At 36.3% G+C, this 26,118-nt stretch overlaps 1 protein-coding gene across 1 annotated transcript in view; it reads right to left on the bottom strand.

The window, feature by feature from the left end:
- The window catches only part of LOC132546093 (uncharacterized), a 48,222-nt gene that overhangs the window by 12,746 nt on the left and 9,358 nt on the right, over positions 1 to 26,118 (bottom strand). The window contains exons 4-6 of the mRNA XM_060209790.1: positions 3,101 to 3,190; positions 2,636 to 2,714; positions 1,449 to 1,462 (exon numbers count right to left, since the gene is read on the bottom strand). Of these exons, the coding sequence (XP_060065773.1) occupies positions 1,449 to 1,462; positions 2,636 to 2,714; positions 3,101 to 3,190 (183 nt within the window). The remainder of the gene's footprint in view (positions 1 to 1,448; positions 1,463 to 2,635; positions 2,715 to 3,100; positions 3,191 to 26,118) is intronic.

Here is a 26,118-nt window from a genome sequence, read left to right as displayed (position 1 = left end):
GACTGAATGCCCCTGTAAATAACAAACCACATCATACAGACTGAATGCCCCTGTAAATAACAAACCACATCATACAGACTGAATGCCCCTGTAAATAACAAACCACATCATACAGACTGAATGCCCCTGTAAATAACAAACCACATCATACAGACTGAATGCCCCTGTAAATAACAAACCACATCATACAGACTGAATGCCCCTGTAAATAACAAACCACATCATACAGACTGAATGCCCCTGTAAATAACAAACCACATCATACAGACTGAATGCCCCTGTAAATAACAAACCACATCATACAGACTGAATGCCCCTGTAAATAACAAACCACATCATACAGACTGAATGCCCCTGTAAATAACAAACCACATCATACAGACTGAATGCCCCTGTAAATAACAAACCACACCATACAGACTGAATGCCCCTGTAAATAACAAACCACATCATACAGACTGAATGCCCCTGTAAATAACAAACCACATCATACAGACTGAATGCTCCTGTAAATAACAAACCACATCATACAGACTGAATGCCCCTGTAAATAACAAACCAGGTCAAACAGATTAAATGCCCCTGTAAATAACAAACCACATCATACAGACTGAATGCCCCTGTAAATAACAAACCACATCATACAGACTGAATGCCCCTGTAAATAACAAACCACATCATACAGACTGAATGCCCCTGTAAATAACAAACCACATCATACAGACTGAATGCCCCTGTAAATAACAAACCACATCATACAGACTGAATGCCCCTGTAAATAACAAACCACATCATACAGACTGAATGCCCCTGTAAATAACAAACCACATCATACAGACTGAATGCCCCTGTAAATAACAAACCACATCATACAGACAATGCCCCTGTAAATAACAAACCACATCATACAGACTGAATGCCCCTGTAAATAACAAACCACATCATACAGACTGAATGCCCCTGTAAATAACAAACCACATCATACAGACTGAATGCCCCTGTAAATAACAAACCACATCATACAGACTGAATGCCCCTGTAAATAACAAACCACATCATACAGACTGAATGCCCCTGTAAATAACAAACCACATCATACAGACTGAATGCCCCTGTAAATAACAAACCACACAATACAGACATACAGACTGAATGCCCCTGTAAATAACAAACCACATCATACAGACTGAATGCCCCTGTAAATAACAAACCACATCATACAGACTGAATGCCCCTGTAAATAACAAACCACATCATACAGACTGAATGCCCCTGTAAATAACAAACCACATCATACAGACTGAATGCCCCTGTAAATAACAAACCACATCATACAGACTGAATGCCCCTGTAAATAACAAACCACATCATACAGACTGAATGCCCCTGTAAATAACAAACCACATCATACAGACTGAATGCCCCTGTAAATAACAAACCAGGTCATACAGACTGAATGCCCCTGTAAATAACAAACCACATCATACAGACTGAATGCCCCTGTAAATAACAAACCAGGTCATACAGACTGAATGCCCTGTAAATAAGACATACTTCTGACAGTGAGATCCCCAGGAGTTGAACTTACAGACACACTTCTGACTGGTAGACCCTCAGGAGTTGTACTTACAGTCATACTTCTGACTGGTAGATCCTCAGGAGGTGTACTTACAGTCATACTTCTGACTGAGAGATCCTCAGAAGGTGTACTTACAGTCATACTTCTGACTGAGAGATCCTCAGCAGTTGTACTTACAGTCATACCTCTGACTGAGAGATCCTCAGGAGGTGTACGTACAGTCACACTTCTGACTGAGAGATCCTCAGGAGGTGTAATAACAGTCATACTTCTGACTTGTAGATCCTCAGGTGGTGTACTTACAGTCACACTTCTGACTGGTAGACCATCAGGAGGTGTACTTACAGTCATACTTCTGACTGAGAGATCCTCAGGTGTTGTACTTACAGTCATACCTCTGACTGAGAGACCCTCAGGAGGTGTACTTATAGTCATACTTCTGACTGAGAGATCCTCAGGAGTTGTACTTACAGTCATACCTCTGAATGAGAGACCCTCAGGAGGTGTACTTACAGTCATACCTCTGACTGACAGATCCTCAGGAGGTGTACTTACAGTCATACTTCTGACTGAGTGATCCTCAGGAAATGTACTTACAGTCATACCTCTGACTGACAGATCCTCATGAGGTGTACTTACAGTCATACTTCTGACTGAGAGATCCTCAGGAGGTGTACTTACAGTCACACTTCTGACTGACAGATCCTCAGGAGGTGTACTTACAGTCACACTTCTGACTGACAGATCCTCAGGAGGTGTACTTACAGTCACACTTCTGACTGAGAGATCCTCAGGAGTTGTACTTATACTCAGGTATACTTAAAGTTCGACTTGAAGATCTCTAAGTGCAATTATTGTGATGACTCTCTTTAAGATGTTAAGGTGTATTTACAGTGAAATTCCAGATCTTTATTTATAATTAAAGTCAATCTTTTCAGGTGTACTTACAGATCAACTGTAAGATCTTCAAGTGTACTCAAAGATCTACAGATGTATTAACATCAAAGATCTGTATGTATAATTACATTCAATCTTTAAATTTTCAGGTGTACTTACAGTCCAGTTTCTCATCCAGAGATCCTCGTGAGGTGATGGAGAGAGCACAGATAAACTCCTTAAAGGATATGTAGCCGTCCTAAACAGTCAACACATGATTACAGAAACTACAAAGTATCGTTCTAGATAAACAGCTGCTTCATAATAAATAGAGTATTTGGTACTAAAACGTAATGATATCATTATTTGTGCATTTAGGATATGAACAGACTCATAACATTACACATATATATAACAATGTATTGAAATATGTAATACCACACACATATATTATAATGTATCAATGTTTTCACACGTGTAATACTACACATCAAGGTTTCAACAAGTGCAAGGCCACATACTATAATGTATTACAATGTGACTATGTTTTTACATGTGTACTAAACTACATTATAATAATAAACAACAACATAGTCGTTTACACTGACTTATCTAAGAAATCACAAAATCAATACTCATGCTCACCTTGTTAGCATCAAATACATTGAACACAAAACTTGCAAATTTGCTGGGGTCACCATTTGGGAAGAATTGCTGGTAAATTGTTTGGAATTCCTGAAACACATAAACAGACATCATTTCCACAACATTGCGAATTGAATTTGCAAGATCAGAAATCAGATTTCTGTCACTTTTTTCTGAATTTTAAATAATACTTACTTTCAGTATCCTTTTAAAAAATACTTACTTTCAGTATCCTTTTAAAAAATACTTACTTTCAGTATCCTTTTAAAAAATACTTACTTTCAGTATCTTTTTAAAAAATACTTACTTTCAGTAACCTTTTCAAAAAGGAATAAATGTTGATTAATTCAATGATTGCCATAGACCAAGAAAATTCATTGAACATATTGTCTCTGCTTTACAAAGAGAGGTACAATACCTAGGGAAAAAAGGAACCTTACAGACTTACAGAGTTATACACGAGAGAAGTACCTTAGCAAGAAGAAAGCGTTGAAATTGTTGATGCTACAAACAAATCATGTTGTCAACTACGCTGTCAAAAAAAAAAAATAGTCCACAAGCCAAATTTCTTCAAAACATCATAAAAAATGCCCTATTTGAGATATAAATAAAACTATAGATAACAAAGTGTTTAAGAACACAAAACTCCAAGATATAACATGTTTGAATTAATTTTATATTGATTTATGTCCTACTTCCGGTCAAACATCATCCCCCACCCATCCCCCTATTAGTGATAGCAATAATTGCATGTTCTGTACTGTCCATACAACTTAAGGGAGATAAATCTGTGCTCTAAGCTGAGCTAAAGAGAGACCAATCTGCACAGACATAGAAATTAAAGGGAGATAAATCTGTATGGTAAGAACTCCACAACTACAGAGACAAATCTGTTATGAAAATATAATTAAAGGGAGATAAATATGTGAGGACTAACATTAACAAGAAGTCATCTTTTTGAGGGATGTCAGTGCTAACAGGAAAAACCAAAAGGAGAGAAATCTTGGTTGACTTTTCCATACAAGGCAGACAAATCTGAGATGCATTTAAATGGAAGTCTTTTGTCTATATTTTATAGGAGTTATGTCTACTAGACTGAATTAAAAACAAAGTAACCTGGGGTTCATGTAGATCTACCCCCAACCCAGGGTCAGGAATTCAATTAAAGTAAGCAGGGGCTCATGTAGATCTAACCCCCACCCATGGATCATGAAGTCAAAGTGAGCAGGGGCTTATGTAGATTTACCCTCCATTCAGTGGCTCAGACAGGAAGTACTTACAGTTATCATGTGATCACTTGTAATTACTTTAATCTGTTCAGAGATTCATGAGATATCTTGTACAGAAATAATATCAAAGACACATAATTGCTTAGACAGACACAAACATTCATACATGCACATGACACACTGACAAAGTGATTACTATATTGTCCCTCTCCCTAAGGGTAGGGATATAAATATGTTTCTGTTATGTAGCATGTGTGCACGAGTAATTGAGACTATTTCATTAACCATGTTCCCGAATAAAATACACTTTATATGTGTATACTAGCTCTTGTAAATTAACTTTAGAACTTTACAACTCTGTTTCTGTGTTAATTTGTCTATTTTCTTATACATTCAAATTTCATGATCCTAACAGTCCCAACATCTACAAACCTGGTTATGGTTTGTTTCATTTTTTACACTACAAACTAGTAAGCTTACAACTGAAGGGAGACAACTCTGTGCTGACTAAGCTGAAGAATGTTCTGTGACTGATTCACACCTTGATTGACAGACTAGCACTTTACCACTGGGATTTAAACATGCACTTTAACAATGGTCTTGTGCCATTTAACAAAGATTTCACAACAAGGTTAAATGAGGTCAGCATGCCTTGACTAAACACTTAGCCGATCGGACTAATTGATTATAATTGATTACTAATGATCTACAGATAATTAAAGAAGCATTTGGAAGGTAACAAGAGGATTAGTTTTATCTTTGTAATGGTGTTTGTTATCAATTAGGCAATCAATGACAATATTATTGCAGTTCAAATACACATCATGTTACAAATCCTTAATGTTAGTAGGTTATTATCGGTTTGTCACATTGAATCTTTTGCATAGTTTTACTGTAAACTAAAGTATGATATCTTCTTTTCATATCAAATTACGATATTTGTGTTTTGACATATCACCTGATCAATGTTAATAGGTATTACTATAAGTACAAGGTGAAGGGATATATGTGTATGTACCAGGGTACAGTAAATGTTTACAAACGAAGGAATTGGAAATACTGGTAACCTATATATATATCTATCTCTATATATCTATACCCCTAGTCCTAGTCCCTGTCTTCAGAGTTACCTGCCTCATTTATATATATATATCCCTTCCCTAGTTACCTGTATAAGTTTACTCTCCCTAGTTACCTATATATATATCCTCTCCCTAGTTACCTGTATATGTATCCTGTCTCTAGTTACCTGTATATATTCATATATCCTCTCACTAGTTACCTGTACATGTATCCTCTCCATAGTTACCTGTATATGTATCCTGTCTCTAGTTACCTGTATATATACATATATCCTCTCACTAGTTACCTGTACATGTATCCTCTCCATAGTTACCGGTATATATATACATATATCCTCTCCCTAGTTACCTGTATATGTATCCTCTCCATAGTTACCTGTATATATACATATATCCTCTCCCTAGTTACCTGTATATGTATCCTGTCTCTAGTTACCTGTATATATATATCCTCTCCCTAGTTACCTATATACATGTATACCCTCCCTAGTTACTTGTATATGTATCCTCTCTCTAGTTACCTATATATATATGTATACCCTCCCTAGTTACCTGTATATATATATATCCTCATCCTAGTTACCTGTATATATGTATCCTCGCCCTAGTTACCTGTATATTTGTATCCTCACCCTAGTTAATTGTATTTATATATCCCCTCCATAGTTACATATATAAATGTATCCTCTCCCTAGTTACCTATATATGCATCCTCTCCATGGTTACCTTTATATATATATATATCTTCTCCCTAGTTACCTATATATCCTCTCTCTAGTTACCTATATATATATGTATCCTTTCCCTAGTTCCCCATAAATATGCATCCTCTCCCTAGTTATCTATATATATGCATCCTCTCCCTAGTTACCAATATATGTAACCTCTCCCTAATTATATGTATATATCCTCTCCCTAGTTACCTGTATATGAATACTCTCCCTTGTTACCTATATATATATCCTCTCCCTAGTTACCTTTATATATGTATCCTCTCCCTAGTTACCTATATATATATATCCTCTCCCTAGTTACCTATATATATATATCCTCTCCCTAGTTACCTGTATATATGTATCCTTTCCCTAGTTATCTGTATATGCATCTTCTCCCTAGTTACCTGTATATGCATCCTCTCCCTAGTTACCTTTATATACGTATCCTCTCCCTAGTTACCTGTATATATACATATATCCTCTACCTAGTTACCTGTATATGTATCCACTCCCTAGTTACCTTTATATATGTATACTCTCCCTAGTTACCTGTATATATATATCCTCTCCCTAGTTACCTGTATATGTATCCTCTCCCTAGTTACCTATATATATATATATCCTCTCCCTATATATATATATATATATATCCTCTCCCTAGTTACCTGTATATGTATCCTCTCCATAGTTACCTGTATATATACATATATCCTCTCCCTAGTTACCTGTATATGTATCCTCTCCCTAGTTACCTGTATATATGTATCCTCTCCCTAGTTACCTGTATATGTATCCTCTCCCTAGTTACCTGTATATATACATATATCCTCTCCCTAGTTACCTGTATATGTATCCTCTCCCTAGTTACCTGTATATGTATCCTCTCCCTAGTTACCTTTATATATGTATCCTCTCCCTAGTTACCTGTATATATACATATATCCTCTCCCTAGTTACCTGTATATGTATCCTCTCCCTAGTTACCTGTATATGTATCCTCTCCCTAGTTACCTTTATATATGTATCCTCTCCCTAGTTACCTGTATATGTATCCTCTCCCTAGTTACCTGTATATGTATCCTCTCCCTAGTTACCTGTATATGTATCCTCTCCCTAGTTACCTGTATATGTATCCTCTCCCTAGTTACCTGTATATGTATCCTCTCCCTAGTTACCTGTATATGTATCCTCTCCCTAGTTACCTGTATATATACATATATCCTCTCCCTAGTTACCTGTATATGTATCCTCTCCCTAGTTACCTGTATATGTATCCTCTCCCTAGTTACCTGTATATGTATCCTGTCTCTAGTTACCTGTATATATATATCCTCTCCCTAGTTACCTGTATATGTATCCTGTCTCTAGTTACCTGTATATATGTATCCTCTCCCTAGTTACCTGTATATATGCATCCTCTCCCTAGTTACCTTTATATATATATCCTCTCCCTAGTTACCTATATATATATATCCTCTCCCTAGTTACCTGTATATGTATCCTGTCTCTAGTTACCTGTATATATGTATCCTCTCCCTAGTTACCTGTATATGTATCCTCTCCCTAGTTACCTGTATATGTATCCTGTCTCTAGTTACCTGTATATGTATCCTCTCCCTAGTTACCTATATATATGTATCCTCTCCCTAGTTACCTTTATATATGTATCCTCTCCCTAGTTACCTTTATATATGTATCCTCTCCCTAGTTACCTTTATATATGTATCCTCTCCCTAGTTACCTATATATATATATCCTCTCCCTAGTTACCTGTATATGTATCCTCTCCCTAGTTACCTGTATATGTATCCTCTCCCTAGTTACCTTTATATATGTATCCTCTCCCTAGTTACCTATAGATGCATCCTCTCAATGGTGACCTTTATATATGTATCCTCTCCCTAGTTACCTGGGTATATATATATCCTCTCCCTAGTTACCTATATATATATATCCTCTCCCTAGTTACCTTTATATATGTATCCTCTCCCTAGTTACCTTTATATATGTATCCTCTCCCTAGTTACCTGTATATATCTCCCCAGTTATGTATATGTATCCTCTCCCTAGTTACCTGTATATGTATCCTCTCCCTAGTTACCTGTATATGTATCCTCTCCCTAGTTACCTGTATATGTATCCTTTCCCTAGTTACCTGTATATGCATCTTCTCCCTAGTTACCTGTATATGTATCCTCTCCCTAGTTACCTGTATATGTATCCTGTCTCTAGTTACCTGTATATATACATATATCCTCTCCCTAGTTACCTGTATATGTATCCTCTCCCTAGTTACCTGTATATGTATCCTCTCCCTAGTTACCTGTATATGAATACCCTCCCTAGTTACCTGTATATGAATACCCTCCCTAGTTACCTGTATATGTATCCTCTCCCTAGTTACCTATAGATATATCCTCTCCCTAGTTACCTATAGATATATCCTCTCCCTAGTTACCTATATATATGTATCCCTTACCTAGTTACCTGTTGAAGTACTTGTCAGGAGATCTCTATCCATGACCTACTACTTAAGTAGGTGTATTTGTTTGAAGTGTGGTAAACTTGATTGACCATTAAGATGATAAAGGTCCTGACCAGACTTAGATTTGTAACAGAATGATCAGGGTAAAAACAGGGAGGTTAAAACTCTCATTCTGGTTTCAACAAAGTGATGGTTGCTTTACTTGTATTTGACAGTAACACAAATGTAAGTAGGGGGTAGTTTCCTGTTTCTGGTTTTAGTTATAATTATAAACATTTTCATATCATAAACCTTAAAAGGCGAGCCAACTTCAAAACAAGCCTATTCTGAAAATAAGCCTGTAGTTTCTTATAGAAATAAGGCCACATTTGCTTATTAATTAAGAAAATAAGCAACATCTTAGTGACAAATTAATCAGGTAGAACTTGAGGTCAGGTATTCATTCTTGTGATACTTTCAAACAAGATCACTATTTTTTTTTCTTCCGGTGACCAAATTTGACAAGTCTGTATTTAGGAATGTAAGTTGTGTGATACATAAATGAAGTTATCAAAAATATTATATTTTATTTCATACGGTAAATACATAGATAGAACAGGGTCAGATGGTGAAATCTAGTAAGATGACCCTATAAACATACCCTAATCAACAAATAAGAAAAAGAAACCAGATATCATTTATCTTGATTTATTAAATAAAATCTCTAAGAAAAATATAATATATTATGAAAGATAAATACCAAATTATGAAGTTGTTTGTACAATCTTTGTATTACGCCAAAATCATCACATACAATGATTATAAGAATTGTATAACTACAACAATAGTTGTAACATTGTATAACTACTACAATAGTTGTAACATTGTATAACTACTACAATAGTTGTAACATTGTATAACTACTACAATAGTTGTAACATTGTATAACTACTACAATAGTGTTGTAACATTGTATAACTACTACAATAGTTTTAACATTGTATAACTACTACAATAGTTGTAACATTGTATAACTACTACAATAGTTGTAACATTGTATAACTACTACAATATTTGTAACATTATACAACCACTGCTACAGCAGATGTATACACAGTTGGTGTATTCAGTATACTATTTGGGCTATCTATGGTATCCATGCATTTTACAAAGTTAGTACATTGAGTAATAAAAATAGTAAAAATAAATATAACTGGATACAACTATCCTAAGTGTATTCAAGTAAAGCTAATATAATAGTCTACAAGTACAATTAGATTTATAAAAGGAGAAAGAATATATATATAGATATATCTACTAAGATAATCGTCATCAGTTTTAAACTATAGCGTGACAATAGAATTGTTCTGCTGTACAAAGTAGTACCTCTGGTCTAGGGACAAACCCTACAAGTTTCCTATACTGATGATAAATAGGGAAATAACACTGTACACAAATAATGCAACAGATTTTTGAGAAATTCACTCAATTAAAAAAAAGTAATACAGGAAAAATAGAACATACAGATGGTAAAAATAAAATATTGTTTTAAGTTCAAAATAATTTGGGCATCATTCATTTTCTCCTTAAAAATAGAAAATTAAATGTTTCACAAAAGTGTTAGAACTTATGATGAAAACAAAGATAAACTAAAGTGCTGGTCAGAACAAACAGCTACACTAAAGAACAGGACATAACATACATATACAATACATGGCAGATCACACATATACACTGAAGTTCAAGTCCTATCACACAGATACACTAAAGTACATGTCCTATCACACAGAAACACCAAAAGTACAAGTCCTATCACACAGATACACTGAAGTTCAAGTCCTATCACACAGATACACTAAAGTACAAGTCCTATGACACAGAAACACTAAAGTACAAGTCCTATCACACAGATACACTAAAGTACAAGTCCTATCACACTGCTACACCAAAAGTACAAGTCCTATCACACAGATACACTAAAGTACAAGTCCTATCACACAGATACACTAAAGTACAAGTCCTATCACACAGATACACTAAAGTACAAGTCCTATCACACAGATACACTAAAGTACAAGTCCTATCACACAGATACACTAAAGTACAAGTCCTATCACACAGATACACCAAAAGTACAAGTCCTATCACACAGATACACCAAAAGTACAAGTCCTATCACACAGATACACTAAAGTACAAGTCCTATCACACAGATACACTAAAGTACAAGTCCTATCACACAGATACACCAAAAGTACAAGTCCTATCACACAGATACACTAAAGTACAAGTCCTATCACACTGCTACACCAAAAGTACAAGTCCTATCACACAGAAACACTAAAGAACAGAACTTAATATACAGATACACTTAAGCATAAATCCTAATGCTAACATGCATTTTTCAAATCGGTAGTTCTCTGTTTGATTTAGAATAAAAAATTGTTCAAACTATAAACTAATTGTATACCTCAATACTTGTAATAAATGATTTTTTGTGTAAATGACGGTAATTTTCTTTTTTCTGGTAAATTCACTACTCTAAAAAAAACAAATCGGTAGTTTACTTAATTTGTTTGATTTTCTATACAAGACATTCAGATGGAAGTATTCATCATTGGTGAATGAATTTGTCAGTTTTTATTTCTTCATAATGAAGTTAGAAATGGCATAGTATTTTCTCATTTCTGAAAATTAAAATCCGAAAATACATATAACAAGTATTCCAGAAGGCCCTGATGTTGAATATAAAAAAACATCAGGATATCACAGACTTATACAGTAACAGTGCCTTTGTTACTAGATATAACGGAACATCACAGACTTATACAGATACAGTATTTTTGTTACTAGTTATAAAGGAACATCACAGACTTATACAGTAACAGTGTCTTTGTTACTAGATATAACAGAACATCACAGACTTATACAGTAACAGTGTCTTTGTTACTAGATATAACAGAACATCACAGACTTATACAGTAACAGTGTCTTTGTTACTAGATATAACAGAACATCACAGACTTATACAGTAACAGTATCTTTGTTACTAGATATAAAGGAACATCTCAGACTTATACAGTAACAGTGCCTTTGTTATTAGATACAAAGGAACATCACAGACTTATACAGAAACAGTATCTTTGTTACTAGATATAAAGGAACATCTCAGACTTATACAGTAACTGTCTTTGATACTAGTTATAAAGGAACATCACAGACTTATAAAGTAACAGCGTCTTTGTTACTAGATATAAAGGAACATCACAGACATATACAGTAACAGTGCCTTTGTTACTAGTTATTATGGAACATCACAGACTTATACAGTAACTGTATCTTTTTACTAGAAATTAAGGAACATCACAGACTTATACAGTAACAGTATATTTGTTACCAGATATAACGGAACATCACAGACTTATACAGTAACAGTGCCTTTGTTATTAGATACAAAGGAACATCACAGACTTCTACAGAAACAGTATCTTTGTTACTAGATATAAAGGAACATCACAGACTTATACAGAAACAGTGTCTTTGTTACTAGTTATAAAGGAACATCACAGACTTATACAGTAACAGTGTCTTTTTACCAGACATATACAGTAACAGTGCCTTTGTTACTAGTTATTATGGAACATCACAGACTTATACAGTAATCGTATCTTTTTACTAGAAATTAAGGAACATCACAGACTTATACAGTAACAGTATATTTGTTACCAGATATAACGGAACATCACAGACTTAAACAATAACAATGTCTTTGTTACTAGATATAAAGGAACATCTCAGACTTATACAGTAACAGTGTCTTTGTTACTAGATATAAAGGAACATCACAGACTTAAACAATAACAATGTCTTTGTTACTAGATATACAGAAACAGTATCTTTGTTACTAGATATAACAGAACATCACAGATATACAAGGAACATCTCAGACTTATACAGTAACAGTGTCTTTGTTACTAGATATAAAGGAACATCACAGACTTAATTAACTACACTAAGGGTGAGTGTTACTGTTACTTTACCTTAAAAGAATTGGGAACATCACCAGACTTTACCTGAGCAGCATCAGTGGTCTCAAAACAAACTAACACCTTTTGAAAGAAAAAAAACCTGACGTTAAGACTTTCATCAATATATTATTCAGTTTATCCTTCACAAGACCTCCGAATCACATTGTCACCTATCGGTAATGATCACTAGAAATACCCGATAAAGCTGCTCCTTACGATATCCTTTGCTAAATGGGTTCTTTTTTTGTTTCATCACTCTAACAAGAACATTCATGCCACAGCCAGTTGTCGCATGTGGGCAGGGCCCCTCTTAGCATCATCAACCCACACATGAGGGCTTGGGGAGTACTTGGCCTTATATGCTGGGGTTAACTTTGTGAGACGTGATACAATGTTCTGCAGCTGATCATCTGAGACCTTCTTGGTCATTCTCCTTTTGCGTTTTTCTTCTAGATGTGGTACACGGACGTTTGTTTTTGTAATCTTCGGAGCATTATAGTTAAAGTCTTTGTTTGCTATTGGTTCCCCACCAAGGCTTGCTATAGTGTGTCGTGTTAGGCGACCGTTTACATCCTCCAGCTCTGAGGTAAGTACTGTGCGGCCTCCAATCACATGATCTGTGTACTTCCGAATGATACCTGCTCCCCCAGTACTTGCTACTGTAGAACGGGTCACACGTTTCACAATGCCATGGAGTTGATCTGGAGAAGCTGTCCGTGATCCATAGACGTAATCCTTGTTTTCGAACTTCGCTGCGATTGTTTTACCTCCCTGACTTGACACTGTGGGACGAGTCACACGCTTTGTTATTCCATCTAGCTCCTCTGCTGTTACACTCTCATAAGGACTGCCAACCCATGTGCTATCATTTGTTGTACTTGCACGGGAACTCATGGTTGTCATAGCAGACCGACTGCGAGGCTCGCGCATCAAAGGTAAAGAATATCCACTCCTTGCAGATCTCCTACCGGAGTTCAAGTCACGCTGATCTCTGTAAATTTCGTAAGAAGTTTTAGGTCGTTCAAAGTCTTTGAAACATTTATCCTCGGCTGCCCATGCACCGTGACTATGTCCCCTGCTACAGGGACGGGAGGTAGGTAATGCCAGGCGATCAACTTGCTGTTCCAGGTACTTTGAATCTACGTTATGCCAAGGCCCGATCACACGGAAATTGCCAAGTTTTGCACCAAGGATGTATAGCTTCTCTGCAGTCATGTACTGCTGTTCAGTGAGCGATGGTTTTTCATCTGCTCGTGCGAGCGATGGTTTTTCATCTGCTCGTGTGAGCAATGGTTTGTTTTCTGCTTGTGTGAGTGATGGTTGGTTGTCTTCCCTTACACTCTGCCCACCTGACACAGCCATAGTGATCAATGTATGTGTGTATATATAAACTTCAAACTTATCCTCTCTTTGTCTCACAAACTCTCCTCAGGCGCGGCTTATGTCTATTCTCATAATGATCTAATTAAGTAAAAATGCCCTTTGTAGTGAGATCGTTTTAAGATTGAGAACCTGAGTTTAATCACTTAAAGACGAAGGTGTTTTGTTCTGTTCACTTGTCTAATCACATAATCACTTCACTTTACAATTTCACACAATTTAAGATCTTGATTGTAATTTGAATCACTTACCAATGGACATAAGCGTGATGGATTTGATATTTGCTCCAAGGAATATCCAAAATAAATTCTCAAATGTAGGCAGTCTTAAGACTAAACACGCCCCCTTTTTTTTAATATTGAATATGTGTCAAGTCAATCAAAAGTTCTCTGAGCATGCTCACAATGAATGCCTCTAAAACACAGGTACTTTATAGCAACTTCATATACAGTTTCTTCAGTATGGTAAGTATGGACCCACGGTATGATATGTAAATGATGACCAAATTTATACCTGAAACAGGTAAATGAGTAGGAATTATTCCACACCTGAGACAAAGGTAACTCAGGAGAGATAATTCCACACCTGAGACACAGGTAAGTCAGGAGAGAAAATTCCACACCTGAGACACAGGTAAGTCTTTAGATATGATTCCACACCTGAGACACAGGTAAGTCAGGAGAGAAAATTCCACACCTGAGACACAGGTAAGTCTTTAGATATGATTCCACACCTGAGACACAGGTAAGTCTTTAGATATGATTCCACACCTGAGACACAGGTAAGTCAGGAGAGAAAATTCCACACCTGAGACACAGGTAAGTCTTTAGATATGATTCCACACCTGAGACACAGGTAAGTCAGGAGAGAAATGATTCCACACCTGAGACACAGGTAAGTCTTTAGATATGATTCCACACCTGAGACACAGGTAAGTCTTTAGATATGATTCCACACCTGAGACACAGGTAAGTCTTTAGATATGATTCCACACCTGAGACACAGGTAAGTCAGTAGATAGGAATGTAAACAGAAATATCCACTTAATTAAACTGCAAGTTTACACTTTAAATGAAATGTCAAAATCAAGATCAATCAGAAATTTGATTTCTTTGTTCAAACAGATTTGTTCAAATAGAAACTTTGTACAGTACAAATTAAAAAACATACCACAAACTGATGTGTCTTTGACTCAGATGTGCCGTTGGAAAAATGTTGTCCTTCAATCGTTGACCATAAAAAACATATTACTTCCAAACGAGACAAGTTCCTAAAGCAGGTTATCAGCCAATTATCAACATAAAAATATCCAATTTGTCCTCACTAACATTTTCCAATAATGGCAGATTCTCCAACAATTTGTACAGAATGACGTTGATATGATAACATTACTGTGGTGATATCTGTCCGTGTAAGGTCCATGGACAGTGTATAAGTCACAGCATACCTCCACTCACACATAGGTCATTTGTACTTACAACCCTTGGATTAATATCCCATTGATTCTTTACTATTGACTGATCACCAGAAGTTTTTAAATTCCACCTATTTGCCAGTTAATGCAGTCCTGAAAGATTAACACCTTCACAAAATCATTGTTATTCCAGGTAACACTTAAAAGAACTGCCAGATCGTACAGGTAAATGTTGGACAGGTGAGTGTCCACAGCCCCCAAACGCAATCATTGGTGGTGTTGACAAGTCTGTGGCACTAGGGAACCGTTCACAGTACCAGTGACAGTGTTCTTTACTCACTGATTGTCTGTATGTAGTACTCTTTCCAAAGGTTTCTATCTATATACACTTTTGTCTGATATTAAAGATCAAACACACGTCACATTGAGTCTGTATTACCGAGGACACCGCAATCTCTATGTCTGTTTCACATGTTGTAGTTCCTTTAATTCTCCCTGGCAGGTTTTCGATTACTTTAAAACACAGATAAATTCGCCCTAAAATGTTTTTTGAGTTCTCTTATATTTATCAGATAAATTAATACTCTTTCTGTGATAAGTTATTACCTCTCACGACAACCGTTGATACGTCAGCTACACCGAATGTCTATATCGCACACAACTGATTATCTATGTGCACCGTTCATTTGAAGGAGGATTTAATATCTGACAGGAGTTAACCCAGGTGTTGGCGGACAGAGACAGCCTGGCCGAGCAATTTGACACAATCAATATAGGTATAAAAGGGCGCATTATAGTCGACTCAAATCTATCATTATACTTCGGGTGTATAAATCTTTTCTACAATAGCACTATTCAGCTACCATATCCCCCTGGATTACCATTGTTTTTACTCACAAATTAGTTTTTCTTGATGTTGACATGGAATGTCTTCTAAAATGGACTTGTTTCATGGATCTGACATTCAAAAGTTTTGATAGTCGAGGAGGGAGACTTAAGAAATCTAATTGTATAACATGTCTCCTAGGTCCTACGTCAGACAGGAGGCACATGAAAAAGCCATTCTGAGGAGTTCTTATCCTACATGAGAATAAAGTTGTCAGAAACACGATTGTGCACTTTAAAGTACAGTACAGGCCTGGTTATTTTCGATTACTGTTTTCTCACCACTCATAACTTTCAATACCATGACTTTATCAGGGTGTAAATAAACACTGAACTGCCTGACACAGTCACATGGAAAATCTCTCCACAACATAAATGTTAAAACGCTATTAGCAATATAATATTTCACTCAGAGAAATTAAAACTTCAAGCAATCATTTAAATTTTTCTAATGTGTTATTATTTCCCAACCAAACACATTCCATTGTAATAATACTGGGTATTAAGGTAACAGTTTGTCGACTGTCGATACACAACAAGTTTTACAACAGCGATACACTAAAGCATTAAACCCAGGACATTTAATAACACACGGGTATACAAAAACTCACTGTCCACTACAAAGCTACCAGTCCGACATTGATTTCTACCCCGGAGATGACCCAGTGTGGTGGCGTTCCAACAGATCACCTGGCAGGAATCCATCTACAGGTCCATTATCACCACACCTTTCATAACGTTAACAGTGACCAAACTACTACTGGACATTCATTTCTCAATAAACATCTAACTGCACTACATGGTGCCTAACCAGTATAATTCCATTCACTTTAAGTAAAGATTTCTTTCTGTTTGGTGTAATTCAACACTTAGACAGAAGCAGAAAATTAGCCCTGAGGCCATCACACTGATTGTTAAAGCAGAAAGCAGAAAAGATGAATTATTTTGACAAAAAAAAAAGGTATTGTGATATAATCACATTCCACTATCTGTTTACATGAATTTATTTGAAGAAAGGATCTGCCGACCAAATAACAAAACCCTAGGTCTTTTGAACGGAAGATTCTTACAGTTTCTACCAATTACAGTCTTTGACCCTTGCTAAATTAGTGCTAATTGTTGACCTTTGACCTAAAAACAATATTTGCAATTTAACAGAGGTAATTTTTTTTTTCAATGTCTCCATTAGGATTCGAACATGGTACACCAGGACCTCTTGCCTATAAGTGTAACACTCGAATTCCTTCTAGCCAAGGTTTATTGCTACTTGTATATTTTTGTGTGTCCCATACAAAATGTTTCTTATATATTGTTGTAATCCTGGTAAATACTTGCCACACCATATTGCTTGACTAGAGAAAACTTCTCTTTAGCTTCATCGGTTGAGCGTCAGAGTAATAACCCTGAGGTCCAAGGTTCGAATCTTAGTGGAGGCATTGAAATAAATAATGACACTAGCTGGCACCTATGTAGGGAATAATACTTAGTGTTTCTTTCACAAGCATCCACTGTATATTAAAAAAGTAGGTCAAGGTCACTTAAATGAGGAAGCAATGATTTTTCCAGAAGAATTCATTAAGTGTCTGTAAAGTCATTTGATTCACTGTTAAGCATCTGCTCAGTGTTATAGGTATAGGTTACCATGAAGAGAGGGTTAGGTTTTTAGTGGACTGTGGAACAAGTGGTTTATCACCAACGCTATTTCAATGTGAGAGGTGTGAAGTATGCAGTTATATATATCATTCCGCGGCTTGATATCCTTTTCCAGTGGTAAGCATACGACATGATGAACTGACACGGCTCAGAATTCCTGAACATACAGAAGTAGAATTTTACCTATCACTACTCACCGGCTATACACATTGATACATTGTACACTGTATACTGAATGTAAATCAATCGTCCTTAAACACCCTTATTTACAAACGATTTCAATGGTGAATGAAGCCAAATGAAGTTACCATTCACCAATGTAAACAGTGGACTGGTTATAGATCTGTGAGGAATGCTGTCTATAACGGACCGACCTGTCATGGCTCTAAATTATTCTAAGCAATAAAACAATTCATTTATACAAAAAGAAGAACATGTTAAATAGTTCCCTTACAGTAATGTCAAGTAAACTTGAGAGCAAACACTCTACTTAAACACCAGTATAGAATGTTGTATAGCAAAGATCTAAATTCCTTATAGATAGCTGATAGAGCTCTAGAAATCCATGACAAAAACAGAAGACAGGGAGATTAAGGAATCTGTGGTGAAAATGGATGATAGAGAAAGCTCACATAGAGTGCCCAGATAGAGAGCTCAAGAAATCTGTGATACAATCTGATGACAGAGAGATTAAGGAATCTGTGGTAAATTTGAAAGACAGATAAAGCTCACAGAAAAAGCTCACAGATAAAGCTCACAGAGACAACTCAAAGAATCTGTGAGGAAATCAGACAACCATAAGAGCTCAAAGAATCTCTATAATGAAATAAGATGACAGAGAGAGCCCAGAAAGAGAGCTCGAGAAATCTGTAATAAAATCTGATAAGAGAGAGCTCAAGGATTCTCCATCATGAAATACGATGACAGAGAGAGTCTAGAAAGAGAGCTCAAGAAATCTGATAAAATCTGATAACAGAGAGAACTCATTTAACTTTGGTGAAATGGGATGACAGAAAGATCCCAGAAAGAGAGCCAAAGAAACTTTGGTGAAATGGGATGACAGATAGAGCTCACAGAGAGAGTAAGGAATCTGAGATAGAATCCGTGATAAAATATCAAAGCAGAAAGAGCTCAAGGAAACAGTGGTGAAATGGGATGACAGAGAGAGCACACAGAGAGAGTAAGGGATCTGTAAGGAAATCATATGACAGCTCAGAGAATCTGTAATGAAATTAGATTAATCTTTTTATTAATATTAACCTTGTCAACGGTGTTGATATGGTTAAGCCTAGGTATTTACCAGATGTAACAAAAACATAATAGATTTCTTTGTGCAGTCCAAACTCACTGGGCAAACTGGCAGACACAATCAATGTATGAAGTATTGACATAACTAAACAAGAATTACAGACTGACAGATAATGTTATTGGAGACCAATTAACTGTGGGGAACAGGACACTATTGATGATGTGAGCAGTCTGGTGAGGGTCTACAGAATTGTGGGGAACATGACACCATAGAGGCTAGAGTAGTCTGGTGAGGGTCTAAAGAATTGTGGGGAACATGACACCATACAGGCTAGAGTAGTCTGGTGAGGGTCTACAGAACTGTGGGGAACAGGACACCATAGAGGCTAGAGTAGTCTGGTGAGGGTCTAAAGAATTGTGGGGAACAGGACACCATAGAGGCTAGAGTAGTCTGGTGAGGGTCTACAGAACTGTGGGGAACAGGACACCATAGAGGCTAGAGTAGTCTGGTGAGGGTCTACATAATTGTAGGGAACATGACACCATAGAGGCTAGAGTAGTCTGGTGAGGGTCTACAGAACTGTGGGGAACAGGACACCATAGAGGCTAGAGTAGTCTGGTGAGGGTCTACAGAACTGTGGGGAACAGGACACCATAGAGGCTAGAGTAGTCTGGTGAGGGTCTACAGAATTGTAGGGAACATGACACCATAGAGGCTAGAGTAGTCTGGTGAGGGTCTACAGAACTGTGGGGAACAGGACACCATAGAGGCTAGAGTAGTCTGGTGAGGATCTACAGAATTGTAGGGAACAGGACACCATAGAGGCTAGAGTAGTCTGGTGAGGATCTACAGAATTGTAGGGAACAGGACACCCTAGTGGCAAGGCGAGAGTAGTCCACTGAGGGTCTACAGAATTGTTTAGATGTCTGATAAGGGTCTAAAATATTGTAGGGAACAGGACACCATTGAATACCAGAGCAGCCTGGTGAGGGTCTACAATTTGTAGGGAACAGGACACCATTGAAGACCAGAGCAGCCTGGTGAGGGTCTACAATTTGTGGGGAACAGGACACCATTGAATACCAGAGCAGCCTGGTGAGGGTCTACAATTTGTGGGGAACAGGACACCAATGAGGATCAGAGGAGGCTGGTTTGCATGTGTTCAGGGTTACATAGTTTTTTTAGATATAGACAAGGGACTTTCCCTGTATTGGTAGAGTTTTGTTTAGTGATGTGAAATGTTAGAGTCATGTACCTTATAGGCTGACAAGTGCATATTTTAACCTGAACAGCTAAAGGGTAGATCAAATACTGATCAAATATTCAGTGATCCTGATGAGAGTGTCAACGACAGGTAGGAACCAGCAGCAACGGATATCTCAAGTATAAGAACCTCCTAATACCTACTGTTTGTAAACAAAAGCCTTGTTGATAGAGAGGCCTAAGTGATGACAGGATCAATGGGTTATATTAACATGGTTCAGGTGACTTGTTTGTGTCCGGGGAAGTGACACGTGAGATATGTCGCCAATGTATCAGTTAAGTCTGTCTGTGTTATTATAGCGAGTGGTATGGAAGTCAGTGATCATCGCGATTTACACCAAACAATTGACCACTAAGCCTGTAATGGGTCAACAGAAGGGCTCTAAGTATATCTTATGTTGTCACACGTGTACAAATATTCTAATTAATCACACTTGGAAATACGATAATGAGTGTAAAGTCAGCAAGGAATCTGTCCATTATAAGTTTGACGGATAAGTAGGAGATTCCTTTCACTGGATGACTGTATATAGAAATTTGTGCTATGAAGAATTCATTTGTCATTCTATCTAGAAGTTGTGATATGAGGAATTTACAAAATTCTGTTAATGAAGAAGTTTATCATAATTGTATATTGAAATTCCATGTCTGTATTATATTGTTGTATTTCATCATATTGTGTTATTAAATTTCAACTCGGTGTTGAGTGGTTTCCTTTGTTGATAGTAAGTTAAATGAAGAAACTTGAGTTGAAATTAATGTAAAAATACTACAACAAGATTTAGCCCACTTAACTAGGAAATTCTACAACCAGGTTTAGTCCACTTAACTAGGAAATTCTACAACCAGGTTTAGTCCACTTAACTAGGAAATTCTACGACTAGGTTTAGTCCACTTAACTAGGAAATTCTACGAGAAAATCACCACTGAACTTCTACAATCAGGTTTAGTTCACTTAACCATCAAATTGCACAACAAGGATTAATTCATTAAAGTATAACACAGTGAAATATGTGTTCATTAAGTCTATTATTTAAGGTAAACTACAACTTCATTAAGTCTATTTATCTTTGGTGAAAAACATCTTCATCAAAATCATTTCATTACAGTGAGTCACAACTTCATCAACTCCATTTAACTGAGGTGAAAAACAACTTCATTAAAATCATTTCACTACAGCGAATCACAACTTCATCAACTCCATTTAACTGAGGTGAAAAACAACTTCATTAAAATCATTTCACTACAGCGAATCACAACTTCATCAACTCCATTTAACTGAGGTGAAAACAACTTCATTAAGATTATTTCACTACAGTGAGTCACAACTTCATTATGTTCACTTAACTGAGGTGATTTGGTATTAACTGAAGCTGTTTCGACCTTCATCAGATCGATTACATCAATGACCTCTGTCACATGGGCACCCATGTAACCCCTTGAAACTCAGGGAGGAGTAATATGGATGCAGAGTTTGTAACCCTGGTAAATACTAGTATTAACATCCAACTCAGCTACAGAGACCTCCTGTTTAGCTCAGTTGGTTGAGCGCAAGTCTAGTAAACCGGAAGTCCTGAGTTTGAATCCTAGCAGAGGCATTATCATAAATAATTACCTCTGTTACATGGTCACATAGTAAACAAGCAAATCTTGAAGCTTAATCATACTGACTTCCACACACCACTCTAAATCTTCACAATCAAAATTGTTTGACAAATTAATCGCTTTATCCAGGAGATTTCTGTACTAAATCCCCCGCTTAGTAAGTCTATTCCACCGTACCATGCAGATCAATAGATCAAATGTAGAAGTCTGTTTATCTTAGGAACAAGAAACACTCGCATACAACCATCCCGTGCATGGCCATGAAATAAAAAAATGTACAAGTGAAAAGACACACATATCAATTTAATAGCTTATCTTAAACCACATAACCTTCTCTTTAAAGTCTTTTAAAGATTTGTGTTCTACCAGTCACGATTACTGAATGCATATTCAAATCAATTGAAGGGCACATCCGAAAATAGAGCTAGTATTTCATTCCCACAAAAATTATGCAAGAATTAATTTGCATAACTACTGACCTAACTGAATGTTAAAAAAAATAAAATCCATATCTAAACAGCTGTACTATTTTAGTATTTCAGATTAATTCAGTCACACAGATTTAAAAATGACAATTTGCTTCACAGCATAAGTTACTTTTGAACACAATTACTTTGATATCTAACACTATCATTTGTACCCATTTAATAGATAACAATTAAGTTGTACATAATAGTAAACATATATATCTTCTTAATTAAGATATTTATCACCTGGATATTTATATTTAAAGTTGAGCCTCATTTAAACCATTCATAGCAGTTTGAGTTATTAAACAGTTCTGGCCAGCAAACTAAGTAATAACTTAGGTATCAAAGAATTATCATTTTCAAATTAACTGTAAATTCATTGATCAACAAGACTTTGTACAAATTACAAATCAGAAGTACCAGGTAACATATTCTGCCATTTGTAGATATAATCACAATTGTTACAGGTAATCATCAAAGGTATTTCTGTGTTAAGTGCAGTTTGATTGTAGATGTATATTTTATTCATGTGCTTTATCACGTGTTATAGTAATTAAGTAATATTAATTATTGAATAGTCGTTAAGGTAGGACAGGTACACAGACCTCAGCCCTCTGATCCTACGCTAAACATAATCGTTATTGGTGTAAAATAGATTACGTTACCAAATTACCCCTGCACCGTCAGGCCAGGGGGAGCTAGTATTGTAGTGATTTCAAAAGGGATTTCTACTGCACAATGGTCGGCCATGCTGGAGTAACTCTGTGGTCGCCAGTACAACGAGGTGATGATATATTCACCATTTCAGTGATGTTATTTGTGTCTTTAATTTGTAATCAGAATAACTTGTTGAAAACTTGAGGAGGCATATACCATAGTGTAGGGCATGGATATTCTCCAAAGCGAAGCAGGATTTCTAGGGTGGGGAGTACTTATAACACATACCTATAGACAAACACCTTAGAGTCCACTACATATAGTATTTCATATCTATTATAACATATCTATACTTACAAGTTTACAGAGTTAAGAGTCCACTACATATTGTGTTTCATATCTATTATAATACATCTATAACTACTAGTTTACAAGTTAGATACCACTACATATTGTGTTTCATATCTATTATAATACATCTATAACTACTAGTTTACAGAGTTATAGAGTCCACTACATATTGTGTTTCATATCTAATATAATATATCTATAACCACTAGTTTACAAGTTAGATACCACTACATATTGTGTTTCATATCTAATATAATATATCTATAACCACTAGTTTACAAGTTAGATACCACTACATATTGTGTTTCATATCTATTATAACATATCTTATAACTTCAAGTTTGGGAGAGTTCTCTGGTCTCCTTTCTTTATCAATGTATCCATCCTAAATCCCTGTATCTGTCTAAACCCCTGTATCCACCCTTCATGCGTGTATTCACCCTAACTCCCTGTATCCACCCTTCATCCCTGTATCCGCCCTAACTCCCTGTATCCACCCTTCATCCCTGTATCCGCCCTAACTCCCTGTATCCACCCTTCATCCCTGTATCCACCCTTCATCCCTGAATCCAACCCACATTCCTGTCCCCTTCCTCCAGCAATCCATTTTGACACATGATCAAGAAAAAGAAAATTTTCCTTCACTTGTAGATACTGATTTCAATAAGACAGATATAGAACAGATCCTGGTGGGGATTAAGGTGTTAGTATTTAAGGTTTTGTACTGACCCCAATCATTAAAGTACAAGTCACCTACACTTGGCACACAGCGCTCAGATATTGTTACCCAAATTTTCTTCATTTCAGATAAATGTCTGACTCAGCTCATTTATCAAGTGAATTCTCAGTTGTCAATATCTTTTTATTACAACATATACACTAATAACAGAGGCTGAAATGTATAGTGTTACAAGGATTTTGTTTACCAGATAATGTCACCCAACTGTCAACCAAATCCCTTATCCGGATTAGAAAGACTGTAACATACTTATAGACTGTATAGTATAGTATTACAAGTTTACAGTGTTCACTACATATTGTCACACGACTGTCAACTAACACACATCATTGATGGATTGATCAGTAATTTAAATCAACATTCTCATGTACGCTACCAGACTGGATTCTAGTTAAAAAATCTCTTATTTCATGCTAATTTCCATATCCTGATGAAGGTGCCATTTAAGACTCTTGTGTCAGACATGTGCCCTTTGTCTGAGAATTTAATCATCATAATCATCAATATGCTATCAGTAGTTAGGTTTTATATCAAATTTCTGTCCACGTCAGTGGCACAGTCGTCCAAGGAATGATAAGATTGAGAATAAGTCTGGTACAATGGCCAGTGGACAGTCTCACGCTTCTGGGTGGCGAGGTGCATACTTCCAAATCTATATCTTACCAGATCAGGCAATAAAATCCCTCACTGATATTACAAGTATTACAGAGAGCATGAGACAAATTTTATTACAAGTAATACATGTGTTTATTACAGTGAGTACTATCTGTACTACACAGGTAATTATTACAGTGTGTACTAATCAGGTAATTATTACAGTTAGTACTACACAGGTAACTATTACAGTGAATACTACACAGGTAACTATTACAGTGAGTACTACACAGGTAACTTATTACAGTGAGTACTACACAGGTAATTATTACAGTGAGTACTACACTATTACAGTGAGTACTACACAGGTAACTATTACAGTGAGTACTACACAGGTAAATATTACAGTGAGTACTACACAGGTAAATATTACAGTGAGTACTACACAGGTAATTATTACAGTGAGTACTACACAGGTAACTATTACAGTGAGTACTACACAGGTAATTATTACAGTGAGTACTACACAGGTAATTATTACAGTGAGTACTACACAGGTAATTATTACAGTGAGTACTACACAGGTAATTATTACAGTGAGTACTACACAGGTAATTATTACAGTGAGTACTACACAGGTAATTATTACAGTGAGTACTACACAGGTAACTATTACAGTGAGTGTTGTGTATACTACACAGGTAACTGTTACAGTGAGTACTGTCTATACTACAAAGGTAACTGTTACAGTGAGTACTGTCTATACTACACAGGTAACTGTTACAGTGAGTACTGTCTGTACTACGCAGGTAACTGTTACAGTGAGTACTGTCTGTACTACACAGGTAACTGTTACAGTGAGTACTGTCTGTGCTACACAGGTAACTGTTACAGTGAGTACTGTCTGTACTACACAGGTAACTGTTACAGTGAGTACTGTCTATACTACACAGGTAACTGTTACAGTGAGTGTTGTGTATACTACACAGGTAACTGTTACAGTGAGTACTGTCTGTACTACACAGGTAACTGTTACAGTGAGTGCTGTGTATACTACACAGGTAACTGTTACAGTGAGTACTGTCTATACTACACAGGTAACTGTTACAGTGAGTGTTGTGTATACTACACAGGTAACTGTTACAGTGAGTACTGTGTATACTACAAAGGAAACTGTTACAGTGAGTGTTGTGTATACTACACAGGTAACTGTTACAGTGAGTACTGTCTGTGCTACAC

Source organism: Ylistrum balloti, unplaced genomic scaffold (genome assembly GCF_031769215.1).
Source record: "Ylistrum balloti isolate Yb309-2 unplaced genomic scaffold, AGI_CSIRO_Ybal_v1 Utg369874, whole genome shotgun sequence".
In the NCBI taxonomy this organism is placed as follows: Eukaryota; Metazoa; Mollusca; class Bivalvia; order Pectinida; family Pectinidae; genus Ylistrum; species Ylistrum balloti.
This window is presented reverse-complemented; position numbering and strand designations above follow the sequence as displayed.